The sequence below is a fragment of the Equus quagga genome, chromosome 3 (genome assembly GCF_021613505.1).
Source record: "Equus quagga isolate Etosha38 chromosome 3, UCLA_HA_Equagga_1.0, whole genome shotgun sequence".
Lineage (NCBI taxonomy): Eukaryota > Metazoa > Chordata > Mammalia > Perissodactyla > Equidae > Equus > Equus quagga.
In genome coordinates, this window is record NC_060269.1 from 100,465,957 (window position 1) to 100,483,194 (window position 17,238).

A 17,238-nucleotide genomic window follows, 5' to 3' on the forward strand; every position below is an offset into this window, starting at 1 on the left:
AATAAGGGGGGATGGGGAAGACTATCGCTCTTAGATTCTACTTTTACTCTACGTCTGCTACTTTTCCTATATTATTCCACTTATTCCTCACAGGAACCCCAGAAGGCAGGTGGTATTATGATCCCTATTATTTAGATATGGAAATAAGCACCAAGAGCTTTCACAACTTGCTCAAGGCCTTGCAGGTAAATTGGAGAATCAAATTTCCAATCTAGTTTGGGTCCAAAGCCCACAAATGTCCCACTGTAGACATGTAGCCCAACATAATAGGGCTCAATGTTTTTTTTAAATAAATGACTTAGCAAATAAATGAACTAATAGCTCTCACTCTGGCCACTTCAGACAGATCTACCTGAGATGAAGGGGCAGCACAGAACTGTGCTTACTCAAGGTGTAAGAGGGAAGATCCTTTACTCTCAGTATCATGTCTCAGGACATTCTAGTCATTTCTCCTTATATCTTCTGAGATATTCCTTATATCTTCTGAGATATATGTGAAACTATTGATTGATCCTCCCATTGTGTTGGGGGAAGATAGGATGGAAACAAGAAAGTAACATTTATTAAATGTCTGCTAAGCAAGACAATGAACAGGCACTTTTTCTGTTATTTCCTGTAGTCCTATACAGCATTATTTCCTCTGAGACTTTAACATGCTTTGAATATGTTGCATATTAATTTGTAATATTAATTCACAATGGTAATTCATAGTAGTTGTTAAAATGGAAGGAATCCCAGAAACTTGACTCAATTATCTTCATTTTTGACGTGGACTCCTCTACATCTTTTAAAAAAAACAAAAGAAAACAAGACTATCTGTTTCTACTACTCTAAAGCCTGGAGTTGTAGGTTGTGGTGTATGTGTTCTGCAAGTGGGTATGCTCTGTTACACGCTGCTCTTTTAGATTCTGTCTCCTTGTTCATTTCTTAGCTAAACTTCATCATTCGTACCGATCCTTCAAAGGCAAGAAAACTTACTGATTTGCTTTGGAAGAGCTGGTCAGAACTGGCAATCACTGATTAAAGGCCTAAACCAACTCAGGGAAAATCACATTATGTTCAATCCACATTTCTGCCTGATAGGCAATGTCTGAAGGTGTCTATGGGGGTAATTACCTGGGGAAAATATAGACTGGAAAAGCTAAGAAATGGGTAGACCATCTTTCCTCCAAAAACCAAAGAAATGAACCATTAGCAGAAAGTAAACCAGTAGAGTCAGTGTACCTTAAATTTTAGGGTTTTCATGATTCAATTAAGAGACCAGTTAAAACTGGAGAAGCATTTTATAGAGCATGATGTAAGAATATTTGAGATAAATATATATTAAGAAGTTAGAAAATGTAGATTTGTTGAGTAGTTTAATTTCTCCAGATGATTCCTATAGGTGTGTGACTGCTGCTGCTGATTGCAAGTGATATAAAACAATAATGATGAGTCTTAATGAGCTCTTACAATATGCTGGGCAGGTACTAAGCACTCGACATGCATTATCTCATTTAAAACTTGGAAGTTCTGGCAACCAGTGTCTATTCTTCTGAATGATAACTATGACCTAAGCTGGGGTGCACCTGCTCCCTTTGTCAGGGCAAGCATCCTCCTTATTTTTCTTACACTTGGCTGGCTTCACTTATCTGTATTACTTGCCTTGCCTGGGTAGGCATTTTGGTTTTTGATGTCTGCTATAAATATTAAGTGCTTTTCACTATAGCATGCAGGATAATTGTGGCTAAATGGTCTTTCTACACTCTCACAGAGCTTACAATGTAATGTGGCTTACACTGTGATAAGTTGTAAGAACAAAATATGCTTTTTAACTAACAAAAGCAAAATAGGAACAAATGCATTTTCAGGCTTCCTGGAGACGTATTATCCAATACATTGTATTGCTCTGGTATCGGTTAGCAGCTTCACGACTTAGCAGGCACTGTAGCTTTCTCTTCTAGTCAGAGCCACCCTGACGGAGACATGCTGCTTTGAATGATTCAGCTGTTACTCACTGCCTCTCTCTAAGTCTTCAGTTTAAATTTCCTAAGAAAGAGAACTTGACTGATTCAACTAGCCACCATTCCATAAGGGAGGTCTGTATTGGGCAGAGTTTCCAAGCCAGGGCACTTCATAGACTGTTGGCCACAAAAAGTACCCATCCCTAGTCCAATCAATGTGTCCAGGGAGGAAGGGTGACAAGGCATGAGGCATGATTGAGGAAGCTTTTAGGAGGGGATGTGGGCCTGGCAGGCCTTTTGAAGCTCTTAGAAGGGATTACAAATGTCAGATAACTTTATTGGCCTGTCCAGTACGAGCTTCTTGTAGTATTAAATACTAATAGTAGTATTAAAAAAAATTAAAATCAGACTACTATTTTATTAATTTATAATGAGCAGCGGAACTCTGTCTCTGGTCAAACTATTCATAATCACCTTAGTGTCTCCCCATAGAAAGACCTACGTCAAAAGCTAAATCACGGTCACATAATTCTTTGTGAACACAGAGTTTAGGTGGCAAAAGACAAAGTTAGTCTGAGACATATAGCTCATGATAGGGATGGGCTTGCCACTGGGCCTGGAATACGTGGTGTTCCTTAGCTATAACTGCTTGCATTTTTCTCACATTAGAGATGGATTTATAAGTAGTTTGGAACTTAGAAGATTCACTGGAAAGAGCTCCTTCGGTAGGTAATGTTCGGCTAGACATTATTGGGGTTTGTGACTCACTTATTGTAAGGATGGTATTTAATTTTTTTATTTTTAACTAAAGAAGTTATGGTTTTCAAAATGAAAATATTTTATTTCGTATTGTAAAAATGATATATGACCCTCCTTGTTACTTTCAATCACAAGCCCTTGCCCAGCCAAGACTCTGGTCATTTACTGTGCCATTGGGGTCGTGGGGTCAGAGGTACTATGGTCCATGTGCAAATTATTGTCCCTCAAGACTTGATGTCACCAAGCTAAGGTTGACATTCTAGGGTCTGTCAGGAATAGTGTGACCAATGTGGAGCTCCTGAAGTGTATGGAGCAGAATCTGCCCTTGAAGGAGAGGTCCATTAACATAATCTCACCCACATCTAGTCTATGGGGCCATGGTTCTCAAAGTGGGGACACCTGGAGGTTCTGAGATCTTTTTGGGGGTCCTTTATTCAAAACTACTTTTTATAATAGTACGAAGACGTTATTTTCCCTTTTCACTCTCACCCTCCTCTCTCACAAGTGCCTGGCAGAGTTTTCCAGAGGCTACATGATGTGTATGATATAACAGAATGTTGCAGAGGTAGATAGGAGAATCCAGCTATCTTCTACTAAGTCAAACATTAAAGAGATTTATAAATATGTAAAAACAATGTCATTCTTACTAAAATTTTTGTTTTGGGAAATATAGTCATTTTTCACATAAATATTTTACTTATGCTAACATGCAATTGGCTTATTATTATTATTTAAGAATGGTTAATAAATAAATTTCTTAGTTTTAACCCACAGAGGCCTTTGGGGTCTTCAGTAAGTTAGTGTAAAGGAGTCCTGATACCAAAATGTTTGAGGATCTCTGCTATAGTGCTTTATTTTTCCTTCTGTTTTTCTGAGGAAGACTTGCCCTAGGCTAACATCTGTGCCAGTCTTCCTCTGCTTTGCATGTGGGTTGCTGCCACAGCATGGCTGAGGAATGGTATAGGTCCACACCCAGGATCCGAACCTACGAACCTGGGCCGCCAAAGTGGAGCATGCAAGCTTAACCACCACACCATGGGGCTGGCCCCTAGTGCTCTTTTTTTTTTTTAACATTAGTATAATTTAGAAGTTGGAAAAAACATGTGTTTACATTATATGATCCTAATTCTGAAAAATCAGACATAAAGATGCATATAAATAAGACTACAAAGAAATACACTGAGACAGTGATAGTTTTTGTTAGAATTATGGATGATTTAAACTTTGAATGTATCTTTCTTTTCAAAATTTCTACAGTGAATATAAATTCTTTTATTATTAAAATAAAATGATACATTAGAGATCATTTAAAATATAGCACATGCTGCTTCTGTGGTAATGCCTGTGTGGTAAAGTAAATTAGAATAAATTGTTTAGACATTAAGAATTATTTCCAAGTCTACAAAATTTAGTCCTACAAAAACTCTAGAAAACATAATGCCTCCCATTTTCAGAGGAAGATAAGGCTTTCTTACTCCAGGATGAACTTCATCTTTTTCTTTCCCGGTATTTTCTTTCGGATCCCTTTCAAAGAACTCCCTTGTAGAGAAAATTTCTCCAGAGAAGAGGATTGAAAATGAGACATGAAATCACAACAAATGGTAATGGGAATCTGAAGGTAAAATTCTGGGAACCTCCATTCTTGGATTTCCTTTATTGTAATCTTTGTTTTTTTTTTAATCCTTGATAGTCTTTTAATTTGAACAAATTCACAAACCTTGGAGCCTAAGCTCAGCAGAGTCACAATGAAGGAAACAATGCCTGTCAAAAGTTATTCAAAACCCACACGTAGCATTGGAAAAAGAGAAGCAAAAACCTTCTTTTTGAATCTCTTAAGTCGCCTCAGGCTCTCTGAAATGTCTCACTTTCTAAACCCCCTTGCACTCAATCTCTGAAATTCTCCTACACTCTTTCCTTGTGAGTTCTTCTCTTTTGATCATCCCTAGTTTTGTGATTGCTCTCCTGTCCATAAGAAATGGCAATTGGAGTTCATCTTCCTCCATCTAACCTAGAACTGTCTAGGATAATTAGAAATCAGGTCCTTCTTGTACCCTTGGAGGGACATGATCAAAGTCTCCTGTAAAGTATAATTCTATTACTCTGACTTGTTCTTGAAATTCTGGTGCAGAATTGTTTTTTTAAAAATGTTTTTATTATTGCAGTAACATTGGATTATAACATTATATAACTTTCAGATGTACATCATAATATGTTTTGAATTCTGTGTAGATTACACCATGTTCACCCCCCAAAGACTAAGTATAATGTATCACCACACGTGTGCTTAATCGCCCCTTTCGCCCTCCCCCCTCCCCCCTTTCCCTCTGGTAACCACTAATCCAATCTCTGTTGCTATGTGTTTGTTTGTCGTTGTTTGTAATCTTCTACTTATGAGTGAGATCATACGGTATTTGACTTTCTCCCTCTGACTTATTTCACTCAGCATAATACCCTCAAGGTCCATCCACGTTGTCACAAATGGCCGGATTTCATAATTTCTTATGGCTGAGTAGTATTCCATTGTGTATATATACCACATCTTCTTTATCCATTCGTCCCTTGATGGGTACCTAGGTTGCTTCCAAGTCTTGGCTATTGTGAATAAGGCTGTGATGAACATAGGGGTGCATGTATCTTTATGCATTAGTGTTTGCAGGTTCTTTGGATAAATACCAGCAGTGGAATAGCTGGATCATATGGTAGATCTATTCGTAATTTTCTGAGGATGATCCACACTGTTTTCCATAGTGGCTGTACCAGTTTGCACTCCCACCAGCAGTGTATGAGGGTTCCCTTCTCTCTACATCCTTGCCAACACTTATTGGTTCCTGTCTTGTTAATTATAGCCATTCTGACTGGGGTGAGGTGATATCTCATTGTAGCTTTGATTTGCATTTCCCTGATAGTTAATGATGTTGAACACGTTTTCATGTGCCTATTGGCCTTTTGCATATCTTCTTTGGAAAAATCTCTGTTCAGATCTTTTGCCCATTTTTTTTTAATTGGGTTCTTCGTTTTTTTGTTGTTGAGGCATGAGTTCTTTGTATATTTTGGATATTAACCCCTTATCTGATATATAGTTTGCAAATATCTTCTCCCAATTGTTAGGTAGTCTTTTCATTTTCTTGATGGTTTCCTTTGCTGTGTATTACGGTCTTTAATTGTATTCCTTCCCATTAAACTGCTTCCACATAATTTACACTAACATCAGAATCCTCCCATGGATTTAGTTAATGCATCCATCTTGTCATTCATGAACACTCACTGGGTGATATCTATGAGCTAGTCAACGTACCTGATGCTGAGATTACAAAGGTGAGTAATCATGGCCCCTTTCCTCAAGGAGCTAACAGTTTGTGAAAGAGTCAGACATGTAAAGAACTAGTTAAAGTTTGGTCTGACAACTGTTATAGTAGAAAGATGTGCCAAGAACTATGCTACCATATAAAGTTTAGAAGTTGGGTTACTTACTCAACCAGAATTTATTGAGTTCTAGCTTTGTGCAAAGTATAGTGTTAAGGGATGTAGGGCATGGCAAATAATTTTGTGTTCTAAACGTTTACAGTCTGGTTGGGGAGACAATAACACACACACATACACACATCCAAGATCAGCAGTGGTAGTTCAAAGCAGTATGAAATTAAATTCCAACTACTTATAATAAATAGAGCCATGGGATTTCAAAAAAGCGACCTTCACAGGCAGGAGAAGTTTCAAAAACCTAATTGCACCTTGAACAGGTCTTGAAGAGCAGATAAGACCACAGGACAGACAGGAGGGACAAAGTGTCTGAGGATGGGGGTGTCAAATAGTGTACATTTTTTGTTCTCTTCAGACCTGAAGCTGTCTTTTTATAATACATATTTCCTTTTCTGAAATTAAATTCATTCCATACTCTACATGCGCACATAATTTAAAAACTAGATTACATTAAATATAAATATAATATCCTTACTGTAATTTAAAGGAGAAAGAAAAGCATAATAAGCAGTGTGCATTTCAATATATAATGTTGAGCATGACTACACAAGTAGCCCAGATGAAGTAGTCAGATGTTTGTACCTACTTCTAAAAACTAAGCTAGAATTTAGAAGTTAAAAGCCATGGTGACCAAGAAGTAGAGGAAAATGAAAGAGCAGAGGTACAGTGGACATGGGGTAAAAGCTAGTGCTAGGATAGGTAATGACAGACTAAACCTGCCTAGATATGATAAGAGAAAGAGGGAAATGCCCTTAATTGCGGTAGAGACAACATGTCACGACAAATTATAGATTGTTGAAGTGAGAAAATGAGGAAGTATTATATTCTTTCAAATGAGCTGGACCTTACTTACAAGTGTGTTTCAAAGTCATTCCCTGTGTTGCATGGGATGGAGATGAGACAGAATATGTCAGTAAACGAATTCTATTTTGAAATGTACACGTGTTGAAGTGTACATTCTGTCTTGAACATCCAAAGGGACCACAGAGATCATATACTTTGTTAGTCAACAGGAAATTAAAGATGTATCGAAAAAAGAAATAGCAATACAAGGGACAATAGAGAAGTTTTGTGGCAGCTGTCTGGGAACTGTAAGGTTAAAAAAAAAGTTAGACTGAAGAACAGCAGATGATTTCAAGAAATTTCAAGTTGTAATTTTCATCACACATAATAAGAAACCATAATGCCACAAAATTAAGATAATAGAATTATTAATAAAATATGATAGCTTTGCATTTCATATATCACAATCAACATTAATAATTGTCTCAAATTTTCACTGTGAAATATTTGTAAGCATCAGCTACAAACGCAGATGGTGCAAGTGTGGACCGTTGGCTCGAATGCCGTGAGTGGTGTTTGCCTTTAGGGACATGATTTTCCACAATGGTTAGCAACTTTTGGCAAAGTTTGAACAAAAACAAAGAATACCCTTCCCATGATTAAAAGGAAGGTGCAGGCCTAAACTACCCTGTGTACATTAATATTATGCAAAAAATACATTATGTTGTATATCAAAAAGAGTTGAATCCTGGGCTCAGACATACAATTTGTTTTATTTGCCTCCATGAAAATCTGGTGGGACATTTGAAAGTAATACAGAGTGTGAACCAAACCTTTCTGGTTTGGCACAATCCCATGTGTTGCAGGACATTTAGCAGCACTGGCCCTTGCCACTGCACTTTAATAGCAGCTTCATATCATTGTGATGGTCAAAAATGCCTGCAAAAATTGCCAAAATGTCCCCATGGGGTTGTCCCATCTTCATTGCAAGTCCTGCCACTATACAGCAATGAAAAAGGCTTAGCCTAAATTATACTGTAACACTAATTCATTTCATTGAATTTGAAGGAGAGCGAGGAGGCCTCCTGTTGGGTAGGATCAATTGGTAGATACTTTTAAATTCAAGGCTGCAACAACAACAAACAAACACATAGATACAGAGAATAGTTTAGTGGTTACCAGAGGGACAGTGGGGAGGGAGGGGGGCGAAAGGGGTGACAGGACACATGTGTCTGGTGATGGATGGTAATTAGTCTTTGGGTAGTGAACATGATGTAGTCTACACAGAAATCGAATATAATCATGTACACCTGAAATTTCTATAAGGTTACAAACCAGTGTAACTGCAATAAAAACAATTGGAGGCTTCAGATTTTATTCAGAAAGTCTTGAGAAGTTATTCGAATGTTCTAATGTCTTGACTTGGTCTAAAATTCACTTCTCTGTAGTTTTTCATATTTCTGTAATTTTTATACTATCACAATTTGAAAGGATCAAACTCCTTGGATAAAAAACAGGGAGTCTGCAAGTCATACTGACTCACTAGTAGAGTTCAACTTTAAGAAGAGGTCTCCCAACTGCCTGCCATGGGCATTTGTGGCAAAACATCAATTGTAGCGAACGTTCATTTCAGGGATGTCATTCCTGGAATACCATGTCTGCTCACCACATCAAATAGATAACTACTGGTCATGTAACCAAGGGGGTAAGAATAGGGCATCTGATAGAATTTTTGTTTTGTGAAATTTTATAGTCTTGCAACAGTACAAATCTTTAAATCATGTCTAAGTTAGGAAAGAGTCGAGAAAGTACCTGATTTTTCTGGGGACAAGTGACCACGTTTGTACCTCATGGTTTTGGATCACTTTTCTCTTTTGATGTCTAGGTCTCTTACTGTATGCTGACTGCCATAGTTGAAGGAAATTCGAATCTTAAATAGTTCAATATCTTCCAGAAGTTATTGTTGAAGAGTGTCCCTGCTTTACATAGAGACATAAATTGTTTTCATAGCCTGGCATGAATACATACCAGTTGTCCTTTCCAGGCAGAGAGTGGATACTTTTTCTTGAGTCCTGGGACTTGGTGATTTCCTGGAAAAAAGGATAGGATGATTTCAAGGACAGGAATCGTATCTTATGTCTTTTGTATTTCTAGCACCCAGCATCGTGTCTAGCACACACTAGGCATTCAATAAGTGTCTTTTGATTGAATGTACGAGAGATAACTGTGGAGGTTGTTTGCTGTGCTTTGTAATTTTCCAGATTTGTTCTCAGTTCAGTCTTCTTCTGCTGATGCTTATGCCAGAAGAGGGAGCCCAAGATCCATTTCAGGATCAGAGAACAAAGTGAGGAAGGGAGGAAATTTGTAGCCATAGAAAAGCAGCTTTCAAATAAACGAAACATGAATTTGAAATTGCGAAGAGGGCTTAATTTAAGTCTTTCAATAAAAGATGATTTTTTTGAGTGCTGAATAATCTTGATACCGAGTAGCTAATATTTTAGAGGCAAATATCTATTTTTATTTGATTTTGAAACATGGAACCACCCGAAAGTTTAAAGGAGGAAATAAAGATTGCCCAGAACTAACTGTGACTCACATTTGGCTGGATCTACTTTTATTTTTGGATGCATAATATATAGGATGTAAACTCCGTAAGGAAAGGGATTTTTTGTATAATTTACTAGCATATATAGGCACTAAATAATTCAACTGTTGAATTAATTAACCAATAATTAAAGTTATACTATAATATAGTTTGTAACATTTTTATTTAGCATTATATTGTCCATGAATGGATGAATGGATAAAGAAGATGTACTGTATATATATACACAATGGAATGTTATGAGCTATGAGAAGAAGGAAATCCTTCTATGTGAGACAGTGTGGATGGACCTTGAGGGCATTATGCTAAGTGAAATAAATTGGACAGAGAAAGACAAATATCACAGGATTTCACTCATCTGTGGAAGGTGAACAAATAAACACATAGGCAAGGAGAACAGATTAGTGGTTAACAGAGGAAAAGGGGGTGGGGAGAGCAGGAAGAGGTAAAGGGCAAATGTGTGTGGTGATGGATAAAAACTAGACTATTGGTGCTGGAAAAAAAATTAGTTAAAAAAAGGAAAAAGAAAAATTAGCCCTTAAATATCCAGAATCTTAATTTTTTAAGGGAAATTAAAACTCTGCCTGGAAAATAACTAAGGTAATAGAGAGTATAAATGGTCATCAATTATAATATGTTTGAATGAGTAACTTCACAAAAATAAATGTCAGTCTTTTTACCCCTAACCTGTAAACTCTGTTTTGATAAGTTTAATATCTTGATTGAGGAGCTATACATATTGTAACTTGTTTGAATCCCTGGTTTAAGAGTAGAACTGCCTAGTAATATGTTTTAAATTCTGTTTTTCTCTAAGCTAATTGGTTAGAGTTTCTTTATCGACATTTGTAGTTATTTTTTTCATGCTATGCATAATCAAGTTTTCTGTGCAAAACAGCCACACAAAAGCCAACCAAAACAGAAGAAAAAATGCTCTTGGATCTTGGTGTAAACAAAAGGTTTTGAGATTTCTTTTTTTTTTCCTTTCTGCTTTTTTCTCCCCAAATCCCCCCAGTACACAGTTGTATATTCTAGTTGTGGGTCCTTCTAGTTGTGGCTGAGATTTCTTATAATATATTCTTAATAATGGACAAAAGAACAAATGTCAATAGCAATGAGAAGGTATAAAAGTCACATCCGTAGGAAAAAAGCAGTTTACTAGATTAAATAAATATGTGATAAAAAACAAAACATATATATAGCACTTCTGTCTCTCTCAGTCATTAATAAAGATGTTAAATAATTCTGAACCAAATATTCACCCCTGTAGGGCCTACAGGACACTTTCCTTTAATTAGTTTGCATTGCCTTTCATCTCTCTAATGTCTTTTGGTTTCAGATTTCCAGCCGGTTTGGAATCCATGTGACGTTTTATCCAGTCCTCTTTGAACCAATTTCAAGAGTGAAAATCTGAGAGATGGTTTTACTGAGTGTTAATTCAGATCCAGGCCTCCAGAGAACTTTGCTATATTCACACCTTTTTTTTTTTTTAGCAGATTATTAATAGAGTACAATTTGGGCTTACTAAACTGAACCTTCCTAATGTACCTCTTTCAAATATTCTTTTCAATCATAGGAGTATTTTCTCCGTTAATGTCATGGTAGTTTGAATTGTGTTGACGTCAGACTTCACAAAAGCTGCTCTTACTGTCAGGAGTAATCCTCTTAGACCTCTTCAGAGATAACTATTTCTTAATGGTTGTGCCTTATCTTATAGTGACTTAGTTTAAAAAAAGAAAAACAATTGGGTATTTTGTAATCACCTAATTAACCAGTTTTTCACGTGCTTTCTTATACAAAACACGGAGTGATTTAACCTTGTGAGCCATGAGAACTCATAGTATTTTATTAAATAATTTACAATTGTACAGGCATTTAAAAATAACTCTTAAGTCTTTGAAATGTAATTGACAGTAAGTGGCTACTCTGAGGCTAATTGCTGGACAACACAGGGCTGTGAGGGTTCCAATCAGTGGTATTTTGATTCGATGTGTGGCAATCCACGGATATAGGATGAGGGAAGAATCTCAACTGTAGGGCTATAAGTAATTGTCTCTTTGGATAAAGCTAGATTATGTTTTCACATTTACTACCCCTCCTGACTTCATGTCAGGTTGTAAATTCACTTATTTCAAATACAAAAATAAACGTAAAAAAAGAAAAAAAAGAAAAGGAAATTTAGTACTATATTGTAAGCATTTTCCTGAGTTACAGTTTTAACACATATTATATTTCATTAATTATCTATATAATCATAATTTTACCTATTCAGTAAAATATGCATTATCGTTTGATTGAAAATACTCACTACTGGGACCCAGTTCCCAGAGATTTTGATTTAATTAGTCTGGAATGGGAGCATAGATATTTTATAAAGTTTGCCAGGAAATTTCAATGTACAGCCAGGACTGGGATGCGCTGCCTTAAGTTACACAGCCAACTATTTTCCAAAAAGGTTGTACTGATTTACAACAGAATGAGTTACATATGGCACACAGCTGTTTTCACCAACGCTCATCCTTATGGCTGCCTGAGTGTCCAAAGTGTGGTCACCAGGTTCAGCAACATTGGCACCACTTGGAGACTATGAGAAATGCAGAATCTCTGGTCCTTTCTCTACCCCGCTGAATCTGGATCTACGTTTTAACAAGATCCTCTGCTGATTTGAATTCACATTAAAGTTTGAGAAGCACCGATGTAAAACACCTTTTCTTAATTTGATAAGGCAAAATCAGTATCTTGTTTTTATTTGAACTTGCAGAAGTTGAGCTTTTGTGGTTAAACTTTCCCTTCCATGTGTTTATTGTCCACTTCTTGTTCTTCTTTTTAAATTGTCCATTTCCATCCTTTGCCTGTTTTAAAATTAGGGCTATTTTCTCAGATGTTTGAAGATATGAAAAAACTGATGGGTTTAAGAAGGAGCGTGAATGAACTATGAAATAGAGATCTATTGATTGAAGTTTGTCTGCCTAGAAGTACACGACACAAAGAGAAATGGGGAAAATGTCTTGAACAAAGGAAGAATATTTAAACTGATCCTTATTTAGGGATCTTAGCATTTATATCTCCCCTCTTTGCATTAATCAAATACCCAGTCATCCATTCATTTAACACATTTTCTGATTGTCTCTCTATATTATACTGTACCAGTACTGTGAGCTAGCCCTGGTGTTCTAGTGGTTAAGATTCGGCACTCTCATTGCTGTGGCCCCGGTTTGTTTCCTGGTCAGGGAAGCACACTACCCTTCTGTCAGTTGTCATACTGTGGCAGCTGCATGTTGCTGTGATGCTGAAAGCTATGCCACCAGTACTTCAAATACCATCAGGGTCACCCATGATGAACAGGTTTCAGTGGAGCCTCCAGATGAAGACAGACTAGGAAGAAGGATCTGGCCTCCCACTTGCAAAAAAATTGGGCGTGCAAACCCTATGAATAGCAGCAGAGCATTGTCTGATATAGTGCAAGAAGGTGAGAGGATGGTGCAAAAAGATCGGGCAGGGTTCTGTTCTGCTGTGCATACGGTCCCTGGGAGTTGGAATCAACTCTAGGGCACTGACAACAACTAGTACTGTGAGTCTATGTGGCCATAAGGAAGACTGTTTGCTCATTTTGGGGGCTTACAATCTATTTGGTATGGCTATATGTATGCAAAGTAAACTAATGATAAAAAGCTTTGTTTATGGTTGATTGAGTGCTAACTTGATGGCTCAGACATTAGGGTCATCTAGGCATTAGGCAATGGATAGTGGGAGGAATGGAACTCACATCCATTGAGTGCTTACCATGTATATGTTCTATCGCATTCAGCTCCCATGATAACTCTGTAAGGTAGTCAGGACATTTGGATCATAAACCATGTGAAGTGTTGAAGAGTGATTGCTATCAGCGACAAATCAAATAAGATTTTTTTGGGAGAGAAAAAGGACAACTTTTCCTTACATAAGAATTCAAATTAGTAAAATGTAGAAGGAATGAGGGAAATAGAAAATCACCATTCGAATTCCACAGTAATCACTGCTGCAAGGCAAGGTCCACCAATAATGTCAAAATTAGTGGTCAAAATTTTAAGGAGAAACAGGGTATTTGTATAGCATAGAATTATCTCCCCCAAATATTTATGAAGTCCAAGGGGAAAAATAGTAAATTTATGGTGAAGAAACCAAGCAGAGACTACTTCAACATCACATAAGACCCACTGATACCATTTCCCCTGAATGATGTGCTGAGAAGGGCACATCGCCTCTGTGATATTCTTCCTCAAAATTTATAACCTCAATCTAATCATGAGAAAACATCAGAAAAGCCCAAATTGAGGGATAGCCTACAAAATACCTACCAATATTCTTCAAAGGTATCAAGGTCATTAAAGACAAGAAGAGACTGAGGAATTGTCACCAATTGGAAGAGGCTAAGGAAACACGGCAGCTACGTGAAACGTGGGATCCTGAATAGGCTCCTGGAACAGAAAAAAGACAGTAGTGGAACCTAAATAAAGACTGTAGCTAGTTAATAATATTATACGATCATTAATTTCTTAGTTTTGATGAGTGTACCATGGTTATGTAAGATGTTAACCTTATGAGAAACTGGCTGAAGTGTATATGGAAATTTACTTTGTGATGCTTCTATAAGTCTAAAAACATTTCCAAACAGAGGTGAAAACATAAACTGTTTATACAGCAAAAGAAAAAGTTTAGCTATGCCTCTTTTTCTTGATTGAGTCTTTAACGAATGACTGCAACCCTAACCATCTTCATGAAAAAGAAGAAATAAAAAAATGTAGATGTCATTAGGTTTTACTTTTGTAAAGAGTACTCAATCCACGACAGAAACAGGGCCCTTGGCTGTATGCAGCGCTCCTGCACTGCCAGAAGGTCTGTAAAGCGTTCTTCCTGTCAGATGAAAATTGCATATCACGCGGAAGCTTTCTTGGCAGAGGCATTTCTGAAACTTCTCTTCACAATCAAGAGAGTTTCATCTTGGTCGTCATGTAGTCTGGCCTGCTTACTTTCACTTTGTATTTAAAAAAGGGGATGGAAATAACGATATATGTTTATATATTACTTTATATTTTGCAAAGCAGTTTTCAATTTATATCTCATTTTATCGTCACTGGTCCTGTGAGATAGGGTAATTTTTATTAACATTTCTGTTTTATAGATTTCAAAATATAGGCTCTGGGGTGTCCATTAAGTTCTAAGGACACACAGCTAGTTATTGGCTGATACTCTTTTTTACCTCCCTGAAACTTCCCTACCCTCTCTGAAAGTGAAAGTGGAAAGTCAAATTCTCCTGCCCTTACAAGTCAGAAAACAGCATAATACTTATAATGTAATAATGATAATGTCCAGCTTTTTTGCTTTCTTACAATATGCTAGAGAGTTTGCCCAGAGTTTTTTAAATAGATAATCTCATTTAATCTTCTTTATCATTTTACAAAAGGGTTGAAGCAGCTGTGAAGAGGATGGGCTTCTGATTGCATGTGAACGGCAGTGGAAGATGGAAGCATAAAGCGTCAGGATGGTTATAAGCTTTGGCGATGTGGAAATATGGTGGGACAACTAACAAAAATAAAGTGTGCAGAAAGAGGAATATGAGGGAAGATGATTTCATTTTTGAATATGTCATGTATGTACTATCAACTCTTCAGTATGCCCCCTGTTTGACGTCTGTAAAGCACTTAGTATAATTTGTTAAGATTAAGAAATAACTTAAATGTGCATGCTATTGTAATGGTTCAGAGACAGACGATCAGGTATGAGAACGTATGCTCATAACTTTCAGCAGACTTGTCTAGTAGTCACTTGCCTGGCACGTTGTGAAAGCTTCCCTCAGCATGTTTCTGAAGATTGCACCAGTGCAACTAGCTTCAATTAACCCAGTGAGACATTCCTTTGAAAAGCAAATCAGACTACGATTACAATGTGTGGGGCAGACGGTGGGGGTAAGGGGACGGGGTAAATGACAGGTAATTAAGTAGGAGCTTGCTGACACAGAGTCTGATTCAAGCAGTGATAAAGAAACTGTCTATAGTTATTGTAATCTACGAGTTTTCCCTCTCTGTAACCCCGCAACTACATTCCTCACAGTGGAAGAGGGCAGGGAGAGACTATGCATTATTAAGCAATCTTATATCAGCTGATCAAGCACACATACAGTGCCCACGAGAATGTACAAACAGTCTGTCAGGTCAGAGTCAAGTCCTCCAACCCACACAGCTCCACGGGGGCCATGGGTGCTGTCATCCCCACTGGTTACTCACAGACAAAAATCCCTCCATCTCTCAGGGAAATAACAGTTTATGTTTCTATATTGCTTTACACTTCGTAGGAGGAAAAAACCCCTTCCCTTTGGACTTAAATCTTTTCCGTGGCGTCCAGACTCCTTTAACCTTTGGCCCCACACTTTCTTGTCCCAGGTTTCCAGAGTAAGTTGTCAGTTCCATCTGATCCCCCACTGGGTGGGGCTAATTGAGGGGGGGTCTTGTCCCATGGGTGGAGTGTCTGGGGCCAGTCAGACCTTTCCCACTGCCAAAATGGACCACCTCCTAGCCTATCTTCCATTTGGTATTATTCCTAAAAGCTCTCTCTTCCTTTTCTTTTCTTGCCAAATGCCCCCTTCTATTACTCTTGGTGCATGTCATGTCACACTGATGGGGTGGAAGATGGAAAAAACACGAAATCATCTCACTGTTACCAGTACTCAGGAGGAAGAGATGCTCACAGTGATAGGAAATGGCAACTTCACTTTTGATATAGATAGATCAACAGAAACAAAGATTTTCTTGCTCCACAAAATTCCTTTATTGTTAGGGAATTGATTGCATAAATATGGTTAATCAATAAAGCGGAATATAATTTAGACATTAAAATTAAGTCCTAGCAAAATGATGACAGGAGAAAATATTTATGATATATACTTTAGTGGAAAAAGTGTGTTACATGACAGTGTATACTACTGCAGTACAAACTCAACTTTGTAAAAAAATACGTAAAATATGCACAGAAAAAAATGACTAGAAAATATTCATCCAAGTGTTAGTGGTAGTAACACATGAATGCTGGAATTTGGGTGAGTAAATTTTCTTTCTTATAGTTTTCTGCATTAAAAAAATTTTCTTTCTGCTTCTGCTTTCAAAATTATAATAATCAATTGGTGACTGGCTGAAAATCTCATTATTTAATAGACTGCACCAGCTCCAAAAAATAATGGCTATTTTATAGTCCTGGTCTAATAATTTATTTTACTTTTAAAATGAAAACATGTATACATATTCAAGGTAAGCAGAATAACTAGCATAATATTTTGAAGTCCAGTGTAGACACATACAAACACACTCACATACCCTTGATATCAAAGTATTGTTATTTTTTTCTTCATTCAGAACAAGAGGGGACCATTAATGTTTAATTTTTGCTAATTCCAGATGTATTGTATTTCTAAAGAATAATCGCCTCCTATTTGATGTAAGGTGGTATGAGCACCATGCGGGGTTGTTCTTGCTTTATCAGAATTAGCAACTAAGCCCCAGTTGAGAACAATGGGGGCTGAGCGCTCACATTATTAGTTTCAGTGAGCCATCAGGCGTCAGGGCCAGCCACTTCCTTGAGCACAATACACCTTTTAATTGTTCATAGACTCCGCCCACCCCCCCCCACCCCCCACCCCCC

The 17,238-nt window shown here is 37.3% G+C and overlaps 1 protein-coding gene across 1 annotated transcript in view; it reads right to left on the reverse strand.

Annotated features, from left to right (window-relative positions):
* The window catches only part of AMBN (ameloblastin), a 34,335-nt gene extending 23,405 nt beyond the window's left edge, over positions 1 to 10,930 (reverse strand). The window contains exons 1-2 of the mRNA XM_046655754.1: positions 10,876 to 10,930; positions 8,994 to 9,055 (exon numbers count right to left, since the gene is read on the reverse strand). Of these exons, the coding sequence (XP_046511710.1) occupies positions 8,994 to 9,055; positions 10,876 to 10,930 (117 nt within the window). The remainder of the gene's footprint in view (positions 1 to 8,993; positions 9,056 to 10,875) is intronic.
* Positions 10,931 to 17,238: the final 6,308 nt, after the last annotated feature.